The following is a 23,858-nucleotide window of genomic DNA, read 5'->3' on the forward strand; positions in this document are numbered from 1 at the left end:
CTCTTCTTTCCATCTGCCCTTCCACTGCTATAGACCAAACCCCTCTAGCCTCTCACCCAGGCAACTGCAGCAGTCTCCTAAAGGAGCTCCTCACCTCCAGTTGCTCTGCAGTCAAGTGACCTCTGAAACACAGATCAGATCTTCTCACCATGGGATCACTGGCTTCCAGGATGTTAAGGATAAAGTCCCCAATTCCTTAACATGCGTGAGGATGCCATGCCCAATCTCCAGCCTCATCTCAAACACCAGTCCCCATTCTCTGAGCTCCAGACACAATGGTCTTTCCCTTCCTGAAGCCCCTCCAAGACACCCCGCCCTTTTTGTTGCGTTAGGACCTCTCCTATTGACACACTGAGCCTCCTTGTTTGGAATGGTGACCTGTCCATATAAGTTTGTCATACCCTTTGGGCACAGTGCTTTAGATAGCAGGAAGTCTAAAGACACTGGGTGACTCTACCCCCAGTCAGTGTCCCCAGCTATCCTTCTGCTTAACCACCTCCCTGGCCACCCCCATGGCTGAGGTCCCAGCATGGCCTGCCTGTGAGAAAGTCCCATTCAGACACAGAACACCAGTGAAGTGGCTACCACATCCTCTGGCCCGTTTCCAAGACCTTTCTGAAGGGCAAGGAAGCAGGGGACAGTGGAAGGAACATAAGGTTTGCTTTTGACAGCTCTGGGTTTGAATCCTGATTCTGCTACTCATTAGCTGTGTGATTCTGGGCAGGTTGCTTAACCTCTCTGAGACCCTTTTCCTGCTCTGTAATATGAAGAGTCCTGTAGTTAAGAATGTGGGCTTTGAAATCTGAGTGCTTGGGTGTAAATTCCTCTTGCCACTGTATACTATCCTAGAGCTCTGAGCTTTAGTCTCATGAAAAAATGGGGATAATAATCAGTACCTCATGGACTGTTGTGACAAGTAAGATATTGTAAGTGCTTAGCACAAGTATGAGTAATTATTATCATGGAAATCATCTAGCACTGTGTTCGACACATTAGGGGGACTCCGTAATTATTAGTTCACCACCACCCTCTCTTTTCCCAAGTCAAGCAATATCCACATGCCACCAAGTCCTGACAATATGGAGACTTCAACTCCAGGTCTCTTCACAGATCTGGGTGTGGGTATACTACCCAAAAGGCAATGTTCATGACCCAAGAGAAATGGCTTCCTTCTCATAGGAACATTGCTCAGCTGAAAGGCCGTTTACACCTGACAATAACCCAGTAAGGGTGGAGGAATTCCTTTCTGAAGATTTACTCATTCATAAAAAGTTCTCCAGGTACAAAACAACAACAGAAAAGGGATTCTCGTAACTGTAGCCTGGCAGAGTGAGTCTGAGAGATGCGGACCAGCCAGCCACACCTGGGAATGCTGTTGGCCTCTCTGAGAATGGCATCTACCAGGAAAGCAGCCAGGGATGTCAGATGACAGAAACCCCCGAGGTGGCATGGGATCATTGTGGGAATAAAGAACTGGCAACTCAAGGTGGGAGGAAGGTACAAGGGACATGGAGGCTTGAAGCAGGATAGTACAGGCTACAACACAGAGTGCTGAGGAAGGGGTGGGTGGGGAAGGAAAGCAGGAAACAATGAGAACAGAGGAAGAGCCCCGCTAACTTCTCTCAGCTGCTCTGCGTTTAGGCAAGGGATATTCCCCACTCCGCACCAATACCAGGTCCAGTTACTCTCAGGCTGTCCTAGGGTCTCTCCCACCACCTGCCTCCAAAAACAAGGCTGCTATCCAGGGCCAGCGTCAACATGAGGCCGGGTGTGGTGGCTCATGCCTGTAATCCCAACACCTTGGGAGGCGGAGGTGGGTGGATCGCTTGAGTCCAGGAGTTTGAGATCAGCCTGGGCAACATAGTGAGACCTCCATCTCTAATATTTTTTTCAGGGTCATCATGTAATGCCTAGGAAGGCTAGACTCACATGCAGGGAGGGGCCCTCCATGAGCCACAGCATGGGGCCCTCCCACCAACACAGTGGTCATGGGTTTGGTTTTAGCAGAACTTGTTCGAAGAGTATTCCAAGGTGGCTATGGGGAAGAACCAGGTAAGACTTGGCAGACTGTTCTCTCCAGCTCCAGAGTAGAAGTTCACGGAAGAAATTTTCCACAATGCTACAGAAGGTGCTGGTGCCCCCGGAGGCAGCCATGTCCCTCAGTCATCCTAGAGAAATCCAAGGGGAGAGATGTGGAGACAGCACATGTCATAAACGTCACTGCAAGTTATCAGACAAACAAGGGTTCAATCGCATGCTACCTGTGGGGCCCATGAGTGCTTGCCTGGGCCTCACCTCATTAGAGCTGGCCCGGCAGCTCCAACAGCTCTTGGACCGTTTTTCAGTCCAAGACTCACTTTATGAAGACAAAAAGGAATCCAGACACTCTCATCTGCGTGCCCCTGCTTTCTCTGGCAAAAGACATCATCTCCATCACCTAGATAAATAGTGCATTTTTCTGTGACTTCTTTGCTTTAAATGTTCATTTTGAGGCCAGGTGCAGTGGCTCAAGCCCGTAATCCCAGCACTTTGGGAGCCTGAGGCAGGTAGATCACCTGAGGTCGGGAATTCGAGACCAGCCAGACCAACATGGAGAAACCCCGTCTCTACTAAAAATACAAAATTAGCCAGGCATGGTGGCGCATGCCTGTAATCCTAGCACTTTGGGAGGCTGAGGCAGGAGAATCGCTTGAACCTGGGAGGCAAAGGTTGCAGTGACCTGAGATGGCACCATTGCACTCCAGCCTGGGCAATAAGAGTGAAACTCCATCTCAAAAAAATAAAATAATAAATGTTCATTTTGGGGCCTTTTGACATCAGTTCAAGTCTTTGGGTAAAATATACTTCAGAAAAACAACTGTGAACCTGGGCAACATGGCAAGACCTCGTCTCTACAAAAAATAAAAAAATTAGCCAGGCGTGGTGATGCACGCCTATAGTCCCAGCTACTTGGGAGGATCATTTGAGCCCAGGAGTTGGAGGCTGCAGTGAGCCATGATCGTGCCATTGCGCTCCAGCCTGGGCAACAGAATGAGGCTCCATCTCCAAAAAAAAAAAAAGAAAAGAAATGAAAAGAAAAGCAACTGTGAATAGGCTGAGGATCAACGAGGGGACTGACTCTCAGCAAAACAAAAACCAGTAAGGACCAAGTCAGCCATTCTCCAGACACTTCAGGCAAGGAGCCCAAACCAAAGGAGGAAAAACTACGCGTTCAGTTGTTCAACTGCCTCAGCATGGTTAATGTATTCACCCGAAGTAGAAATGTTTTGAGACTTAATGACCATCATTAATATCCCTCTGCACCCCGTCCTTCCTACCACTTGGGAATCTTTGGGGAATAGTGAGGTTCAGAGCCACCTACAAGAAAGGTCCAAGGTTGTCATTCTTCATACCTTAGAGGAATTTTCCTGAAGCTAACACACTCCCAGGTGTTTCACAGAATTCCACTAAAGCTGGGGGTAAGATTCATCCTGTCGTCTTCTCATCCTACCCACAACCTCAACCAGTATGTACCACGCTCCTGCCAGGAGATACATCCGCACCAACACCAGGTACCTACCCACTCCTCGTCCTCTGCCCCATCCCCCTGCTCTCGGATCTCCACTGCAGCCCCCTCCGAACACTTTTGGGCCATGATGTTGTCTGTCCAGGATGCCCCTGTCTTTCCATCACCAGCGAAATTACACTTGGTCACTGTTCCAGCCTCAAGTTTGGCCAATGAATCTGAAAGAAGAGATGAAGTTGAATGTCCTCTGTGCCTGTGGCGGAAACACAGTGAGGGCTGGGCCCATTATGGTGGGGTCCCCTAGGCCTGGGTTAAACTACTGTTTTCTCCAGGCCTAGATGTGGTCAGTGAGCCCCTGGGTGGGACTCCCAAGGTATGGTGGGGAGAGTCGCTCACAGGAACCATGGGATTGGGTGGCACCCGAGGATCCAGGCTGTCGAGCCTAATGGTCCTAGGGCACTTGTGCAGGGATTTAGGAGTAAATCTCGAAGGCTTGGTCGTGTCCCCGTGGAGGCCAGCCTTTGCCTGCTCCCATGAGCTCTAGGCAGAAGGGAGGCCGAGAACCCCTATGGGCCACAGGAACGGTGGGCCACAGGGAGGGTTGCACTGCTCACCCAGGAAGGGACCATCGCCCCGAGTCTTCAGCCGTACCCCGGCCCCCAGCTCGAGCTCCATCGCCTCCATCTCCGACTCGGGCATCCAGAATGCCACTGTGTGGTCAGGGGTGAGGCTCTCTGTCAGCGCCAGCAGCTCTGGCTTGTTGACCAGCCCCTTCAGCGCCTCGGGCGTAAGCCTGTCAGTGTCCCCCTTGGCTTCCACCTCTGCAGGCACAGAGCACAGGAGGGTCATTATCACTGTGGCGGCAAGCACTTCCGGAGGGCCTCTCAGGAGCCAAGTGAGGGCTGAGTGTTTCCAAGCTCAGTCACCCGGAGGCTGGGACTCAGTGCCCATTCTGCAAGTCCTCATCAAGGAACTCCACAGCAGAGGCGGACAGGCATGGGCTGGGGACAGGCAGCCTGGTGCAGATCTGGGCTCCACAATAACTTAGGCAAGTTACATCACCTCTCTGTACCCGAAAAATAGGATAAAATCAGAACCTACCTGACAGGACTGACGTGATGTATAAAGGAAATAAAGTATGTAGCACAGCGCCTGGCACATGGACCCCTCGGTGGGCGTTCATATGTTTTCACTATTCCCATCTTACAGATGAGAAAACTAAGGCTTAGAGAAGTTCAGTAATTAGCTCAAGGTCACACAGTAGTAGAGGAGGCAGGATTCAAAGCACCCCAGCACAATTCCATCTTGAGACCCCGGTGGCCACGCAGGGTTCTCTCCAGGCTCTCAGGGTCTACCTGGCTGGGGTGAGGTCTACTGGAACCAGGAGTAAACTCTGGTAGTCCCCCTCCTCTCTCCTGGCCCTGGCAGAGTTCATGGGCTAAGGGAGGAGTCCTAAATCCAGGTGCTGGATTAGGGAAGGGGCACTCCCGGACTGTGAAGTGGGCCCAGCCTCCCAGGGCTGGGTGTTCACAAGGCCACACCCCAGCACAGCAACCCCAGAGCTTGTCCCACAGGCTGCCTGCGCCACACCAAGCCCAGGTGGCTGCACTTCGCTGGAGAACATCCCAGCCAACCCATGAACACATTTCATGGAGCACATTCCATTCATGGCGTACGACCTCAGCCAACCTCTGTCAGGGATGCCTTCTGGGACTGCAGAGGTGGCTGCTCCCACACGACTGCTCCATTCTCCTCAGCCCTCTGCCCCGACACCCTCTAGACAGAGCATCTCACTTTCTTTGCAAGGTAACAGAAGCCATCAAGTGGGGCCTGTCACTTCCCACTTTCCTGACCACTTACCTGTCAACTCACTTTTTTTGTTTTTTTTTTTTGAGATGGGGTCTCGCTTTGTCACCCAGGCTGGAGTGCAGTGGTGCAATCTCGGCTCATTGCAAGCTCCACCTCCTGGGTTTGAGCAATTCTCCTGCCTCAGCCTCCTGAGTAGCTGGGATTACAGGCATGCACCACTACACCCGGCTAATTTTTGTATTTTTGGTAGAAACGGGGTTTCACCATGTTGGCCAGGCTGGTCTCAAACTCCTGACCTCAGGTGATCCACCCACCTCAGCCTCCCAAAGTGCTGGGATTACAGGCATGAGCCACCACACCCAGCCGTCAACTCACTTCTGACCACACAAAACATCTCCTCTTTCCTTTTGTCTCAAAGGATAGGAGGCCTCTCCTCCTGCCTCAAGCCAGCTCCTCCATCTGGGCTGCAGACAGACCCCTTCCCACCTCCTGAGGACCTGTCTCTCTCTCCCCTCTCCTTGACCTTTCCTCAAGGCCTTCCTGCGTTCTGGCTTTGATACCTACTGCTCCAGACCCCGTGTACCCCCACCAGAGTCACTGGTGAGCTCTTAACCTGCAAACCACTTGGATGCTCCATATCTCAGACCTAACTAACCCTTGGGCAGTGCCTGACCCCACTGCTAGCTCCTCACGCCTGTTCCCCTTGGCTTCGCGGGGCTTTAGAGACATGACACCTTCCCCATCCCTCGGACCTTTCATTGGCTCCATCTCCTGCTCTTCCTTCTCCATCCACCTCCTATTGTTGCTGTTTCCCAAGACAACCTCCTGGGCCCACTTCTTTTCTCCTCTGGGTAACTTGGTCCACTTCCGTAGCTTCAATACTCTCAATGTGCTGCAGCCCAGTTCTCTCCCCAAGTTCTCGAACTGTCCTCCAAGGCCTCAGTGGACCTCTACCCAGCAGTGCTCCTGGCAACTCAAACTCAGTGTGTTCCAAACAGACCTCCTCCCCACAAACCTCTCGCCCCTCCATTCCCCAGAGCCTGGCATCCATGCCCAACCCCTGGCATCATCATGACTCCTTCCTCTTCCTCCCCAGTAGCCAAGCCAACACCGAGGCCACTGTGCCTCCTCTAGCTTGAGCTGCTCCAGTCTCTGCACCCCCCCTGACAGGTCCTTAATCCTGGCCTTCTTATCTCGGTCCTAGGTGACCCTAACAGCTTTTTCACAGGCCTCGCTGGGCTCCAGGCTATTTGCCTCCCTGGAGATTTTCAAACACAGACCTGATCACATCACCTGCCTACTTAAAACCACTCACTACAGGGCTGCCCTGCACCCTCGGTTAGAGTTGAGCTCTTCAGTGCCCGCCCCTCCTGCTGCCTGCCCTGCATGGCTTCTCATACCTCGGTCAGGAACTCTTCAGCTTCCAGGCATTGGGCACCCTCTGCCTCTCTGAACACCCTGCAAATCCCTGGCACCTGGCTAACCTCTGCTTATCTTTCAGGATTCCGTCCTGTTATTCCCTGCTCCAGGGCGTCCCCAGCCATGCCTGCTTGGGCTCAGCACCTTTCACGGGATCCAGGCCCGGGCCTGTCCATCTCCTCTACTGGACTGAGAACATTTCAAGTATATGACTGGGTCTTGTTCACCCCTGGACCCCTCAGTATGTGGCACAAGGGCTGGCACATGATACAGATGGTCCCTAATGTTCAGAGAGTCAATGAGTAACCGAAGGTATGAATGAATAAAGTGATAGAGTCCCACTCAACCTCAAAACCTTCTCACCCAGGGGCAGACAGCAAAGAGGCCCTACCAGAGACAAAATTAGGAAGAAGAACAAGATCATGGAGGGCCTGCTATGGTTGGAATGTATCCCCCAAAATTCGTATGTTGACAGGAGGCTGAGGCAGGAGAATCGCTTGAGCCCGGGAGGCGGAGGTTGCAGTGAGCCAAGATAGAGCCACTGCACTCTAGCCTGGGGGACAGAGCCAGACTTTGTCTCAGACAGAAAAAGAAAAGGAAAAAAAAAAAAGTCAAACTCAGCTGTCTTTCCTCCACTGATGGAGTATGGACATAATGCCTAGAAGTAAAGTGGCCATCAAAAAGTATTATTATTATTATTACTATTTTTTTTTTTTGAGACAGAGTCTCACTCTGTCGCCTAGGCTAGAGTGCAGTGGTGCAATCTCGGCTCACTGCACCTCCGCCTCCTGGGTTCAAGTGATTCTCCTGCCTCAGCCTCCCAAATAGCTGGTATTACAGGTGCACACCACCACGCCCAGCTAATTTTTGTATTTTTAGTAGAGATGGGGTTTCACCATGTTCACCAGGCTGGTCTCGAACTCCTGACCTCAAGTAATCCACCCACCTCGGCCTCCCAAAGTGCTGGGATTACAGGTGTGAGCCACTGCACTCACCCTAAAATTTTTTTAAAAAAGAAAAAAATCATATGTTGAAACAATCACCAATGTGATAGTATTAAGAGGTGGGACCTTTAGGAGGTGAGTAGGTCATGGCATATGAGTGGGATGAGTGCCTTTATAGAAGAGGTTGAAGAGAGAGCTGCCTTGCCTTCTGCCATGTGAGGACTCAGCAAGAAGGCGCCATCTCTGAAGCGCAAAGCAAGCCCTCACCAGTCACTGAATCTGCTGGCACCTTGACCTTGGACTTCCCCACCTCCAGAACTATAAGCCAGACATTTTTGTTCTTAAGCAGGTGCTGTGGCACACACCTACAGTCCCAGCTGTTCTGGAGGCTGAGGAGGGAGGATCACTTGAAGACTGTAGTGCGCGATGATTGCACCTGAGAATAGCCACTACACTCCAGCCTGGGCTACATAGCAAAGCCCAGCCACTAAAAATGAACAAAGAAATAAAACTTTTAAAAATTAAAAATAAAATAAACAAACACATTTCTATTGTTAATAAATCACCCAGCCTAAGGTATTTTGTTATATAGCATGCATGGACTAAGACACCAGAACAAAATGAGGATTTGGGCAGTAAAACGGAGACCGCCTAGGGCCTGGCCTGGGCTCTGCACAAAGGCAGTTAGAGCCCAAAGCCAGGTTTGTGGATGATTCCGCCAGATACAGGAAATGGCAGGAGGTGGGAAGGCCAGCCTGGCCCCTGGGATGGAGGGGAGGGAACGGGGATCCTCTGAGTGAATGGGAGGCAGGAAGGAGTCCAGCCCCAGGGGTGGGTGTGGAAGCCTCAGGCCACACACAGGGCTTCAGCGTCAAGCAGGCTGAAAAGACACTTTCCGGGGGCCTAGAGGCTCAGAAGACAAAGGCCGCCACACTGCAGGAGGGCCCTGAGGGAGGGCAGAGGATAGGATACCTACTGTAGGACGACATGAGGAAGCCCGTGTTCACCTTCCTGGTGGCGCTGAAGTTGGGCTCGATTTCATTTCCCTTGGCGTCGAATTTACGGCGATGGATGTGACTGGGCTGGATATACAGCACGTAGTAGCGCTCCTGGGGCCAGGCAGACAGATAGTGAGGGAGGCGGCCTCATCCCACAACACACACACTCTGGGCTCTGGCTGCAGCCCCGCCAACCTCACATCTACCCTAGAAGCCCACCTCAGCTCCAAAAGATGTTCAAGCTAGGCAGATGCTCCCCCCACCCCCAAATAATTTATTCATTCATGGGTTCACAAGAGCACTTGTCACACATAATGAGCCCTGCTAGAAGTTCCTAACAGGGCAAGCCCAGGGCTTCCACACAGCCAGAGACAAAAAGTATATATAGAAAACCATAACTTGGGCTGGGCGCAGTGGCTCACGCCTGTAATCCCAGCACTTTGGGAGGCAGTGGAGGGTGGATCACGAGGTCAGGAGTTCAAGACCAGCCTGACCAGCATGGTGAAACCCCATCTCTACTAAAACTACAAAAAATTAGCGGGCGTAGTGGCAGGCACCTGTAATTCCAGCTACTCGGGAGGCTGAGGCAGGAGAATCGCTTGAACCTGGGAGGCGGAGGTTGCAGTGAGCCCAGATCGTGCCATTGCACTCCAGCCTGGGCAACAGAGCGAGATTCCGTCTCAAAAGAAAGAAAGAAAGAAAATCATAACTCGGCCAGGCGAGGTGGCTCACGTCTGTCATCCCAGCACTCTGGGAGGCCGAGGCGGGTGGGTCACTTGAGGTCAGGAGTTCGAGACCAGCCGGGCCAGCATGGTGAAACCCTGCCTCCATCAAAAATACAAAAAATTAGCCAGGTGTGGCGGCGTGTGCCTGTAATCCCAGCTACTCAGGAGGCTAAGGCAGGAGAATCGCTTGAGCCCAGGAGGCGGAGGTTGCTGTAAGCCGAGATCATGCCACTGTACTCCAGCCGGGGAGACAGAATGAGACTCCATCTCAAAAAAAAACAAAACAAAACATAACAAAACAAAACCATAACCCAAGCCCGAGGACCCCAAATACCATGGAGCAGGAATGGGCGCTGCCAAGGTGCAATGGAAAGGGCACTGAAAAGGATACCTGGGTGAGGGCAGCCACTCTGCCCCTTCCAACAGCCTGGGACAAACCACTCAGTTTCCCCATCGCATGGGGATAACGTGATGTCTGTGTTTAAGAATATTATGAGGGTTCGGCCGGGCGTGGTGGCTCATGCCTGTAATCCCAGCACTTTGGGAGGCCAAGGTGGGCGGATCACAAGGTCAGGAGATCGAGGCCATCCTGGCCAACATGGTGAAACCCTGTCTCCACTAAAAATACAAAGAAGTCTCCAGGCATGGTGGTGGGCACCTGTAGTCCCAGCTACTCAGGGGGCTGAGGCGGGAGAATGGCGTGGGCCTGGGAGGCGGAGCTTGCAGTGAGCCGAGATCACACCACTGCACTCCAGCCTGGGCGACAGAGTGAGACTCTGTCTCAAAAAAACATATATATATATTATGAAGGTTCAACGAGATAACAGAGGGGCAAGCACAGTGCCAAGCGTGAAGTGTGCTGTAAATGATGTTTGCCAGTTGTTCAATGCAGGTGGGTGAAATGCTCCCAGGGCCTGAAGAATAGGAGGCCACTTCCTGGTAGAATCAAGAAAGATGAAGTCTTGGAGGGTGGGGAGATCTGCCAACTGTGGGAATAAGAAGCTGTAGGAAGAATATTAAAAGCCTGGGACAGTATAGGAAATAAAAGTCAAGAGGCCCTTGTGAATGTTCAAGCCATGCAGGGCAACCTGGAGGCCTTCTGGGAGCCCAGGCGGCCTCCCAGGACAGGCCTTGAGTTGGCATTCGGAGTTTGGATTTTATCTACTGGACAAGGAATCCTGAAAGGTTTCTGAGCAGCAGTGAGACCCTCAGAGATGTATTTCTGCAAAGACATTTGTCCTGTTGGCAGCAGGGCAGGGATGAGCTCTGGGGACAGCCAGAAGGCAGGGGGATAGGTGCAAGGTTTTATCAGGACAGGCCGAGGGTCCATCTGAGGTAAGCAGCCATGGAAAGAGGAAGGGAAGGCAGGGGAGGGGGAGGAATGTACAAGGGAGGAGCCCAGCAGGACCTGGCATTGCTTACCCGGGGAGGAGACAGTGAGAGTTTGCAGCGTGGTGGCTGGGATGCACCATCACCAGGAATGGAACTCAGAGGAGGCAAGTTTTAAGAGGGGCTAGGAGAAGGCCCTGCCTGAGGGCAGCTGAGGCAAGCAAGCCCCACATCAGCATGGAGACGCTGCTGGGCTCTCCTGGGCAGGCTGGCTAGGGGCTCTGATGGGTGTTGCCACCTGCCGACTGTGTGCTAAGGAGGGGAGGGTGCAGCAAAATACTGCCTGACATGAAAATAGTGCTGAGCTGTTCTCGTGGGGTACAGGAGGGACATGCAGGCTCCATGTAGCACCAGGCCTCTGGCCCTACTGGAGGGGGCATTTTTAGAGACCAAGCTCAGTTGTAGAGACCAAGGAGATAAGGTGGTCAGCACATCTAGGTGGGGCTATTTGAAGAGGGAGTGCAAAGTCAGAACTAGCGCTCAGAAAAAAGACACAGGCTAATACTGGATGGTGAATGCCAGGTGTACCCACAGACACCTGAGATGGGGTGGTGATACAGGGCATGACTCCAGGAGGCTGAGAGGGCAAAGGCAGCCAGGACATCAACATGAGAACTGAAGCCCCAGAGTTTACATTCAGGCAAGACTGGGGTTTAGGGCCTGGTCTGCCTTCTCAGCCATGACCCAGGCTTTTCTGGCAAGAACACAGGCCCTCCCACCTGTCTGCTGCCCAACACAGCCTTAAACTATTCTTCCAGCTGGTGGTCCCATTTGGCTGTAAATCTCCTGACCTACTTCCCACTTGCTTTCTAAGCCCATCAAGAATCCCAACTCATGGCACTGGAAGGACCCAGCACAAGGAGATGCCACAGTGGGTGACGACCGTGAAGTCAGTGCCCTCTAGCTAGCACCGAGGAAGCATCCTCACCTTCCTGCCATGAGCATCCAAGATGCTGTGCCGAGATACATCGATCAGTTCTCCCTCCAGCAGGACACCGTTTCCCCTGGGGATGAAAGGGAAAGAAAGGATAGCGGGTTCTGTCAGTCCTCAGCAAATCTCACCCGTGTCTCCTATTTACCCAGCCCTGAGCAGGCTGAGTATTGAGCAGCTCCTTTCCCCGTGCTTCCTACATAGGGGTCTCCAACACTGCAAGGGTCCCAAAGGCTGGGGCATTGCCCAGATGCCAGGAGGAACCTTGTCAGGCGGCCCTAAGATCAAGCTATGGCCCCCTCCTACAAGGCCACCGGGAGTTACTGGAACCAGAGCCTCAGTCTTATCTACAAAATGGGGAGGAAAACAGCCGCCTCACTCTGCTCCTCTGATGTTGACACAAGATCATGTGTGTGAAGGTGTTTTGTAAGCTATTAAGTGATTACTAAATATAAAAGATTTTACTTTTTTATTGGGCCAAATGTGGGGGTAGGTATCTAAGCTGCAATAAACTATTTTCCCTTTCCACCTGTTTTTAAACACTCTCATATTCCTCTTCTCATTCATATCCAGGTGGTCATTAACCCGAGGAAATGGTTATTACTGAGAGGTGAAGAAACCAAAACTCAGAAGTCTGAGACTAGTCCAAGATCACAGGGTCCTTCACTGAGGGGAAGTGGACCCCTGGCTTCTCGACTCTGGTTTCCATAAAAGCAGAACCTGGAGGCTTCCTTTTTTGCATCCACAGAAATGGAGAAGCGTGGGGACAGCTGAAGATGACAGTGGAAGAAGGATGGGAGTGGGAAGTGAAAACTCTACCTAGCTTGTCTCTATCCAATCCATCCCCACCCCCCGCAATTATTTTTCTAAATATTTAACTGACAAAAGACTGTATATATTCAAGGTGCACACGTGATGATTTAAGTACACACTATGTAATGATTGCCACAAGTTAATGAACACACCCACCAGACCCCATGCTGTACATTAGATCCCCAGAAATTGTTTATTCTATAACTGAAAGTTTGTACCTTATATCATTACCCCATCCTCATCCACTATCCCCTGGCAATCACTGTTCACTGTTCTACTGTTTCTTTTCTTTTGACACAGTCTTGCTCCGTCGCCCAGGCTGGAGTGCAGTGGCACAATCTCGGCTCACTGCAACCTCCACCTCCCGGGTTCAAGCGATTCTCATGAATCTCATTCTCAGCCTCCCAAATAGCTGGGATTACAGGTACCTGCCACCACGCCCAACTAATTTTTGTATTTTTAGTAGAGACAGGGTTTCACCGTCAGGCTGGTCTCAAACTCCTAACCTCAAGTGATCCACGCGCCTCGGCCTCTCAAAGCGCTGGGATTACAGGCGTGAACCACAGCGCCCAGCCTGTTCTGCTGTTTCTATGCTTTTATAGATTCCATATACGAGATTATGCAGTATTTGTCTTTCTGTGTCTGGCTTATTTCACTTAGCACAATTCTTCAGTGCAATTGTAAATGGAATGGTCCGTTCGGCCTCATAACCACGACAGGGCCTGTCCCTCCAAATCCTCCTCACCCAGGCAGGCCCTGCTCTGGACCAGCCCGCCCGCTGTTCCCGCCACAGCACGGCCACTGTCCCTTCTGGGGCAGGGCATGAGCCTGTGCAAAAGCAGCGCGGCAAGTAGCTGGAGTTTATAGTTATGGGGGTGGGGTGGGGCCGGAGGTCGGCGTGAGGCGAAGCACAGCCTTCGGAGACCTGTCTGGGGGTCGGGACCCTCTCTCGAGGGCAGGCGGACAGGCGGGGAGCTTTAAGCCGATCTGTGTCATGGGGTCGCTGGGCGGGCGCGGCGGCAGGGGCGCCGGGAGGGGCGGACTGAAGGCGGAGAGGCGGCTTTGGCAACCCCAGTTTTCCTCCACCCGCATCCCACCCCCCGATCCCGGAGCGGGGTTCGAGCCGGGGCAGGGGAGGCCGACCCGAGGCCGTGCGCCCAGGCCTACCCCTGGTGGGCGGCGGGGTCCCAGGCCCCTGGCAGCCGGACGCTCTGCACCGCCTTGTTCCGGAGTTCGCCGTCGTGGTAGATGCGGCTCATTCTCCCGACTGCCCGGGCACCCCCGCACAGAGCCGGCGCACTGGGCTGGGCGCGCAGCGCGGGAAGCGCTGCAGGACGCGCGGGGACCCGCGATTCCCAGCCGGCGGATCCGGGAATGGCGCGGCCCAGCCCTCAGGTGTTCCTCGGCGGGATTTAAAGGGACCGAGCTCCATTCCTGCACGCCAGGCCGCGCGCGGCAGGGGTTGGGCTTCCGGGAGGCCCCGGCCTGGGGGCTTAGCACAGTGGGGCAGAAAGGCCATGCTTTTCTCTTGCCTCTCTCTCTTCCGCATTCCTAGAGGAAGATCCCTGCCCCAGCACACGCACAAAAGAGAAATTGAGGCCCCAAGATCCTATTATAGAAGATCCTTTGTAAGATCAGCCCGGGAAGGATGGGTTTCTGGGAAGCAGGAATGGAGAACAGCCGCTGGGGAAGATTGGTGGTCAGCTTAGAAGTTGTCCATTATGCCCCGCCCGCAGCCCTACAATGGCTGAGTCAGGCATCCCAGGGATCTGTGATAAGGGAGCTAGGGCATGGGTGTCAGATCAAAGACGCCTAAGTTTGAATCCCAGCTGTGAGCTTGCGCAAGCTCCTCAACCTGAGCCCATGCTTCTTCCTCTGTAAAATTGGGTCAGTATCAGGGGGATTGTAAAGTTTAACGAGCTCACCCTTTCTACAACATAGCATTGCCCTCCCTCCTTCTTCCCGCCCAGCTCCTGAACTCCTCCCAGGCCCCACAATGCCCTTTGCCCAAGTATGTCATAGTCCATAGGTGCATTTTCCAAGCCTGGTACAGAAGATTCTTTTGCCCCTGGGATTATTGAGGAATCTTTGTTCTTTTGTTTGGCTTCTTCGTGCCATGCCTTGGGGCAGGTGGGCCCATTCAGGGAGGCCACCAGGTGTACCCTGGGTGGGGGGGGGGGGCATTTAAAGGGGCGGTGGCCAGGCTGATGCCTAGGAGTCCAGCATAAGCTGTCAGTGTTGGAAGAAGCAAGCACCCTCTCCCTTCCCTGCTACACACACACACACACACACACACAATGACTTTCTTGGGTCTTAGGCACTTTGGTTTTCAAGGAACCCTTTCTCCATTAAAAATTTTTTTTAAAATTATATCTTACCACTGGGTTGGCATAAAGATGAATATATGAATTTGATGTATTTTATTTATTCTTTTTTTTCAGACAGAGTCTTGCTATGTTGCCCAGGTTGGAGTGCAGTGGTGCAATCTTGGCTGACTGTAACCTCTGCCTCCCGGGTTCTAGTGATTCTCCTGCCTCAGCCTCCTGAGTAGCTGGGATTACAGGCACTCGCCACCACACCTGACTAATTTTTGTATTTTTAGTAGAGATGGGGTTTCACCATGTTGGCCAGGCTGGTCTCAGATTCCTGACTTCATGTGATCCGCCTGCCTCTGCCTCCCAAAGAGCTAGGATTACAGGCCTGAGCCACTGCTCTCGGTCAAAGGATTTTCTTCAACCTAAACATACATATATTTTTTCTGCATCCAATCATTCATTACTAAACATATTTTTAGGAAGAAAGAGCACCTGTAGTCTCAGCTACTCAGGAGGCTGAAGTGGGAGGATCACTTGAGCCCAGGAGTTTGAGTCCAGCCTAGGCAACATAGCAAAACCCTGTCTATTAAAAAAATTTTATGAAATTAAATTTAAATTTCAAAAGAATAAAAACATTTTGTGGACCGCTAAAAGTTATCATGGGCCTAATGAATGACTCAGCCCCACTCCTATCTGGCCTACCTGGCTGCCTGGCATATGTCTGAGAAGGAAAAATATAGAAAAGCCCTACTGGAAAGCCCCTCTGGGCAGAACTGTCCTTTGGCCCTCTCTGCTCAAAACCCTCCAGCTGCTCACAGCCACCTGGCTGGCATGTCCTCCTCCTCTTTCCCTTTCCTGTGTCATGCTCCCCCTCACTGTGGCTCCAACTCTGCACAGCCGTCTATGGTAGCCACTAGCCACATATGGCTACTTAAATTTAGATTCTAATTGATTAAACCTAAATAAAATGTAAAACTCAATTCCTCACTTTCACTAGCCACATTTTTAAGTGCTCAATAGCAACGTGTGTTTAGCGACTACAAGACACAGAACACTTCTTCGTTGCAGAAAGTTCTATTGGACAGGGCTGCTCTAAATCCTCTCAGGAAGAGACATCTGCTTATTAGGCTCTGCAACTTCACCCCATCAGCACAGTCTGCAGGCCAGGCACCAGCAAGACAGAGGAACCCAAAAGAACAAAAGAAAAATTTTTGGAAAGCTTTTGACATTTATTTCCTAAAAAGCATCAGTCATCATGGGAAAAAACCCCAGAATTTTGTTGGACTTTCTTACATGTATTTTGCAGTTTAATAATGTCTCTACATTAAATTATAAACCACAAGGTACCATGGAGACAGTATCAAGTTATCTTCGATTAACACCATTCAACATTTGATTCCTACACTAACTCCCCTTGCTTTGATTTCCTCCTCGTCATCAAACTTTCTAAAATGTCCAGTTTTTTGTTGTTGTTTGTTTTCTTGAGGCAGAGTCTCACTCTGTCACCCAGGCTAGAGTGCAGTGGTGCAATCTTGGTTCACTGCAACCGCTGCAATTCTCCCACCTCAGCCTCCCAAGTAGCTGGGATTGCAAGCATGCACCACCACGTGCAGCTAATTTTTTTTTTTTTTTTTTTTTTTTTTTTTGAGATGGAGTCTTGCTCTGTCACCAGGCTGGAATACAATGGCGCAGTCTTGGCTCACTGCAACCTCTGCTCCTGGGTTCAAGCGATTCTCGTGCCTCAGCCTCTCCAGTAGCTGGGATTACAGGCATGTGCCATCGTGCCCCACTAATTTTTGTATTTTTAGTAGAGACGACGTTTCACTATGTTGGCCAGGATGGTCTCGATCTCCTGACCTCAGGTGATCCGCCTGTCTCAGCCTCCCAAAGTGCTGGGATTACAGGCGTGAGCCAGGGTGCCCGGCCCTCTTTTTTTTTTTTTTTTTTTTTTTTTTAATTGTTAGCAGAAGCAAATTTACAGCTATAGACACCAAAGCTTTGGGCCTGTCAGTTCCATGAGCCCCTATTGAGGCCAGTATTGGAAGGCTCTCATAATGTGTTCACATGGGTATCCGCTTTTGTAAAATTTTCATAGATAAGGCAATTTTGCTTCTAGCAGAGACTACTTTTTTGCTCAGAATTCTCTTTTGCCTAATGTCAAGTGATGGTGGTGTAAAATATGAATGAGGGGAAGCTGACATGGAATACATTTAGTTTGGGTTTAGTGGAATACATTTATGTGGTCTGTACTCTTTTCCACCTATAATTAAATTATAGCCATCCATCCGGGCGTAGAAATATCCTACTTCCCTCTGTGCCAACTCATCTGGCACAGACCACAAAGTGGGTGACATGAAGGAGCAGGGCCAGAGGTCACATCACAGTAGAAATGTGCCCTACAGTGCCTGGCACTGAGACTTTGTGGGTGCTGGAGAAGGAACAAAGTATGAATCATAACATGCCAGAAGCTGGTGTGTAGAAAATTCTTTGGGTGGGGCGCAGTGGCTCACGCCTGTAATCCCAGCACTTTTGGGAGGTTGAGGTGGGCGGATCACTTGAGGTTGGGAGTTCGAGACCAGCCTGCCCAACATGGTGAAACCCTGACTCTACTAAAAATACAAAAATTAGCCGGATGTCATGGTGCACACCTGTAATCCCAGCTACTTGGGAGGCTGAGGCACGAGAATCACTTGAACCTGGGGAGACAGAGGTTGCAGTAAGCTCAGATTGCACCCTGCACTCCAGCCTGGGGCACAGAGTGAGTCTCTGTCTCAAAAAAAAAGAAAAGGAAAGAAAATTCTTCCAGTTATCAGACAGATGAAATTATAAGCAGAAGATTCTCCTTAACTGTAGTCAAAATCAAAGTTCTCTCAGGAATGTCTTCCCTAAAGCTGTGCATGTAATTGTAAACATACCAACCATTTTTCTCCCTGTCTTTTGATGGGCATCGGACAAAATCGAATTTATCAGGATTCCTGTGTAGGACACAAATGTCTAGCAGTAAAACAAACAGAAAGTGCATTTGTGTGTGGAGTCTTAGATTGTATGCATCAGATCACATCTTAGCATATCTGACACATCTTGTCCTGACAAAGTCTGGTGGTTCCAGAAGAAACAGCATGCCAAATTGCCACCAAGGCAGTGAAAAAAAAGCCTGAAGAAATTACATACACACCACAGAGCGAAAGAAAAACAAAGAAGTCACTCAAGAGAGAAAGCATAACATGATGCCAGAATGAAGACCAAACCTATCCATCACATCACATCAATAAATGCAAATGGAGTAAGCCTAGTTTGGAAAGAAAATCTACGATATGCCTTTAGATCAGACATCTATTTCTTTTTTTTTTTTTTTTTTTTTTTTTTTTTGAGACAGAGTATTGCTCTGTCGCCCAGGCTGGAGTGCAGTGGTGTGATCTCAGCTCACTGTAACCTCCACCTCCCAGGTTCAAGCAATTCTCCTGCCTCAGCCTCCCAAGTAGCTAGGTTCAAGCAATTCTGCCTCAGCCTCCCAAGCAGCTAGGATTACAGGCGTGCAGCACCGCACCCAGCTAATTTTTGTATTTTTAGTAGGGACAGGGTTTCACCATGTTGGCCAGGCTGGTCTCAAACTCCTGACCTCAGGTGATCCACCCGTCTCAGCTTCTCAAAGTGCTGGGATTACAGGCATTGAGCCACCATGCCTGGCCTAGATCAAACATCTCTTAATACCACATCAGAGCCTCTTGGCCTCACATTCTTCCCAGGCCTTTGACCTATTCTGTCCTCACCTCTCTGTAGTGATCAATTCTGCCTAGGGCCCCACTGATTTCACGTGGAAACAATCCCTCATGACAGCAATAGGGACATTGTTACTAGTGGTAAGTGGTTCATGATAGCCCTTGGCATGAAGTGGCATCAAAATTATTAAGGTTTTCATTTATAGTTAATTGGGGGTGAGCTGTAGGTGGAGAGTGAAATTGGGCAGGTAAATGGGGTGTCTGTGGCATTTGATTGGTATGGAGCAATGATCATTATAAGAAATGTTGGGTAGGCTAGCTTTTATTGGGCCAGGTGTGGTGACTCATGCCTGTAATCCCAGTGCTTTGGGAGGTCAAGGAGGTAGGATCACTTGAGGCCAGGAATTCAAGATCAACCCACGCAACATAGTAAGACCCTGTCTCTACAAAATTTATTTATTTATTTATTTAACCATGCAACAAAAACCTTTATTAACATTTTGAACACTTTTAGCTATTATTGAAACTGGTAATTTTACAAAAAAAATTTTTTTAATTAGCTGGGTATGGTGAAATATGCCTGTAGTTCTAGCTACTCAGGAGGCTGAGGTGGGTTTCGAGACCATTTTAGCCCAGGAGTTTGAGGCTGCAGTAAGCTAGGATTGTACCATGGCACTCCAGTCTGGGCAACAGAGTGAGACTCTGTATCAAAAAAATAAAGAAAAGAAATGTAGGGTAGACCAGCTTTTATTAACAGCATTGAAACCTTACAAAAAAGAAAATGATAGTCTCAGGATAACTAACAGCCAACTTTAGATATGTGCAAGCCATGGGGAGGCCGGGTGTGGGGACAGGATACGATCATTTTGGAAAACTTTTTTTTTTTTTTTGCGGGAGACCAGAGCCTTATTATTTATTACTCAAATCAGTTTCTAGAAAACTATTTTGGTATCTGTGAAAACTGAACATAGGCAAACCTTATGACCCAGCTATTCCACTCCCAGGTATACAACCAACAGAAACATTTACATATGTACACCAAGAGATATAGACAAGGCCAGGCGCAGTGGCTCACGCCTGTAATCACAACACTTTGGGAGGCCGAGGTGGGAGAATCCTTTGAGCTCAGAAGTTTGAGACCAGCCTGGGGAAGATAATGAAATCTAGTCTCTACTAAAAATAAAAGAAATTGGCTGGGCCTGGTAGATTATCCCTGTAGTCCCACCTACTTAGGAGGCTGGGACAGGAGGACCCCGAGCCTGTGAAATGGAGGTTGCAGTGAGCTCTGGTTGCATCACTACATGCCTGTCTGGGTGACAGAGCAAGACCAAATCTCAAAAAAGGAGGATCACTTGAGGTCAGGAGTTTGAGACCATCCTGGCCAACATGGTAAAACCCCGTCTCTACCAAAAATATAAAAAATTAGCCGGGCATGGTGGCACACGCCTGTAAACCCAGCTACTCAGTAGGCTGAGGCAGGAGAATCACTTGAACCTGGGAGGTGGAGGTTGTAGTGAGCCGAGATTGTGCCATTGCACTCCAGCCTGGGCGGACAAAGCGAGACTCCACCTCAAAAAAAAAAAAAAAAAAAAGATACATACAAGAAAATTTATAGAGGCTGGGTGCAGTGGCTCACACCTTTAATCCCAGCACTTTGGGAGGCGGAGACAGGAGGATCACGAGGTCAAGAGATGACCTGGCCAACATGGTGAAACCCCGTCTCTACTAAAAATACAAAAATTAGCTGGGCATGGTGGCGCTTGCCTGTAGTCCCAGCTACTCAAGAGGCTGAGGCAGGAGAATCGCTTGAACCTGAGAGGCAGAAGTCGCAGTGAGCCGAGATTGCACCACTGCACTCCAGCCTGGCGACAGAGCGAGTCTCTGTCTCAAAAAAAAAAAAAGAAAGAAAGAAAGAAAGAAAGAAAGAAAGAAAATTTATAGCAACACTTTTCATAACAGTTCAAAACTGGAAACAATTCAAATGTCTAGAGAAGGTAGAATTTATAAATAAATTGGGGGTGTAGTCCTATGATGGAATATGATACAGCCATAAAAATGAATGACTGCAACTCACAACATGAGGACTATCATAAATAGAATGTTGTAGTAAAGAAGATAGTCACTAAAGAATCCATAGAGCTGTAGATTACATCGTTTCATTTATGCAATGTTAAAAAGTTAGGTAAGACTAAACTATATTGTTTGGAAATAAAAGCTTGGGTGGTTAAATTCTAAAAGAAAAGCAAGGAAGTTATCTTTGTGGAAGGGGAAGTAGTGACTAAGAGAGCCCAGAGGGGCCAGGCGTGGTGTTGATCATGCCTGTAATCACAGCACTTTGGGAGGCTGATGCAGGAGGCTTGCTTGAGCCCAGGTGTTCAAGACTAGCCTGGGCAACATAGCAAGACTTCATATCTACTAAAATTAAAAAACCTGTGGTTCCCAGCTATTTCGGGGACTGAGGTGGAAGATCAGTTGAGCCTGGGATGTAGAGGCTGCAGTGAGCCCTGATTATCCCACTGCACCTTAGCCTGGATGAGAGAGCAAGACCTTGTCTCAAAAAAAAAAAAAAAAAAGCCATGGGGAGCTTTGTGGCAGTTTTTAAGGAGACTCTCATTTCCTGAAGCTTCAGGGACAACTGCTAAAAATCGGGCTCAGTATCTGATGACGACAGAGCTGTCAAAGAAGCCTGAGTGTGCAGCCTTGATAGGTCTCCTGTCAAATCATGGCCCCTCTAGGAAAAGAGTGAGACCCTGGGCTGGGGACATGGGGTGGATGAGCTTGAAAACCTTGAAAAGCCTGAACTGGAAAACTTGAATATGAACTTGCACACAACAATTAGGTGGAGACGCCAGAACTTCTTTGACAGTATTGAAGAAGAGGTTATGAGACTCAGGGAGAGAGCAATGTTAGAATGGATTTACTGTCTAGGACCTGAGGACCCACCATCTGACTATGTCCAGACAGCCTAGAGGCAACAAGGTAAGTCAGGTATCTTTGAGATGCCCTGTGGGGTTGATAGAATAGATACTACCATGGAACTAGACTCCCAAGTAAAAGGAGATGATGGGATTTGGGAACGGCAGGGGCCTGGTGGCCACACTTACCTACCAGGCAAGGTAGATGTAATTGTCAGAAGGAGCAGCCAGGCTAGTGTAGGCAATTAGGATGCCTGGACAAGCTTTATGGTACTAGGGTCAAGATAGATGGACTGCCTCTGAGCATGATGTTCAATTTGTATTAAAAAATAAAAACAGGCTGGGCATGGTGGCTCATGCTTGTGATCTGAGCACTTTGGGAGGCTGAGGCGGGCAGCTCTTCTGAGGTCATGTGTTTGAGACAGCCTGGCCAATGTGATGAAACCCCGTCTCTACTAAAAATATAAAAATTACCCAGGTGTGGTGGTGCACGCCTGTAGTTACAGCTACTCGGGAGGTTGAGGCACGAGAATTGCTTGAACCCAGGAGGCAGAGGTTGCAGTGAGCTGAGATCATGCCACTGTGTTCCAGCCTGGGCAATAGAGTGAAACTTGGTCTCAATAAAAATAAAAACAAAAACTAGACCTGATAGGTAAAAGACTGATGCTCACTACAATAGAAAATTATACTCCCTCATCCATTTCCAGGCCTGAGTCAGTTTTCAGACATAGAGTCCACTGATTGAAGGAGAGGCTGTGCCCCCTCGAGGAACACCATCACATGTATATATGTAAATAGTCCTCACTGGGCACGGTGTCTCACGTCTGTAATCCCAGCACTTTGGGAGGCTGAGGCGGGTGGATTACCTGAGCTCAGGAGATCGGGACCAGCCTGGGCAGCACAGTAAAACCCTGTCTCTACTAAAACACAAAAACTTAGCTGGGTGTGGCGACATGCACCTGTAGTCCCAGCTACTTGGGAGGCTGAGGCAGGAGAATTGCTTGAACCCGGGAGGCGGAGGTTGCAGTGAGCCGAGGTTGCACCATTGTACTCCAGCCTAGATGACAGAGACTCCGTCTCCAAAAAAAAAAAAAAAAAAGTTCTCTAGACTTGCCCCTAGAGGGGTCGTGGTCATTTAATCAAATAACTGCACAAGGGAAAAAGAGACTACCCAGAATTTTATTTATTATTAATTTTTTAAATAGAGACAAGGTCTTACTATGTTGTTCAGGCTGGTCTTGAACTCCTGAGCTCAGCAGTCCTCGTCTTGGCCTCCCATAAAGTTCTGAAATTACAGGCATGAGCCATCAGCCCAATGTTTTTTTTTTTTTTTTGGAGACAGAGTCTCACTCTGCCGCCCAGACTGCAGTGCAGTGGCATAATCATAGCTCACTGCAGCATCAACCTCCTAGGCTCGGGTGATCCCCCCACCTCAGCCTCCCAAGTAGCTGGGACTATAAGCGCATGCCACCACACCCAGCTAATTTTTTTTGTATTTTTTGTAGAGATGAGGTTTCGCCATGTTGCCCAAGCGGGTCTCAAACTTCTGGACTCAAGTGATCTGACTGGTTGGCCTCCCAAAGTGATGGAATTACAGGCTGAGACACTGCGCCTGGCCCATAATTTTAAAGGATTGCTAAATATGGGTCTGAGCTGATGCTGATACCAGGAAACCTGAAATGCCATCATGGCATTCTTAATAAAGGAATATGGAAGTTAAGCAGTGAATGGAGTTTTGATCCAATTCTATTTCAGTTGGTCCAAAGGGTGTCACGACAATCTCAGATAACTGATACAAATTTAAAAGAACTGTAAAAATACTAAAAAAAAAAAAAAAAAAAAAGAAAGAAATAAGGAAAGAAAAAAGTTTAGGCCGGGCGCGGTGGCTCACGCTTGTAATCCCAGCACTCTGGGAGGCCAAGGGGGGCGGATCCCGAGGTCAGGAGATCGAGACCACGGTGAAACCCCGTCTCTATTAAAAATACAAAAAATTAGCCGGGCGTGGTGGTGGGCGCCTGTAGTCCCAGCTACTCGGAGAGGCTGAGGCAGGAGAATGGCGTGAAACCGGGAGGCAGAGCTTGCAGTGAGCCGAGATTGTGCCACTGCACTCCAGTCTGGGCAACAGATTGGGACTCTGGCTCAAAAAAAAAAATAAAAATAAAAATAATTAATTTAATTTAATTTATTTAAAAAAGAAATATCTGAATGTGAAATGACATGTATGTGAATATTGTTTGAAATAGCAAAATACTAGAAACAACTTAAATGTCCATCAATGGGGGACTGGCTAAATAAATAATGAAATATCAATTCAAAGAGATGCTATGCAACCATAAAAAAGAATGAAGCATGTGCATACATGGCATACTGTATGTG

The 23,858-nt window shown here is 49.5% G+C and overlaps 1 protein-coding gene across 2 annotated transcripts; it reads right to left on the reverse strand.

Annotated features, from left to right (window-relative positions):
* Nucleotides 1-956: 956 nt before the first annotated feature.
* Nucleotides 957-13,947, reverse strand: ARPIN (actin related protein 2/3 complex inhibitor). 2 transcript variants are annotated; one of them, XM_030815011.1, is made up of 6 exons: nt 13,701-13,947; nt 11,718-11,793; nt 8,654-8,786; nt 4,120-4,326; nt 3,560-3,723; nt 957-2,168 (listed from the first exon to the last, which is right to left on the reverse strand). In XM_030815011.1, the coding sequence occupies exons 1-6, from the start codon at nt 13,790-13,792 to the stop codon at nt 2,160-2,162; spliced, it is 681 nt and encodes a 226-aa protein (XP_030670871.1). In that variant the 5' UTR covers nt 13,793-13,947; the 3' UTR covers nt 957-2,159. The 2 variants fall into 2 exon arrangements, with proteins under 2 accessions (XP_030670871.1, XP_030670872.1); XM_030815012.1 differs by lacking the exon at nt 13,701-13,947 and adding an exon at nt 13,040-13,637 and having other exon boundaries at nt 1,893-2,168.
* Between the last annotated feature and the right edge of the window lie 9,911 nt (nt 13,948-23,858).

The sequence above is a fragment of the Nomascus leucogenys genome, chromosome 6 (genome assembly GCF_006542625.1).
Source record: "Nomascus leucogenys isolate Asia chromosome 6, Asia_NLE_v1, whole genome shotgun sequence".
NCBI classification, from domain to species: domain Eukaryota; kingdom Metazoa; phylum Chordata; class Mammalia; order Primates; family Hylobatidae; genus Nomascus; species Nomascus leucogenys.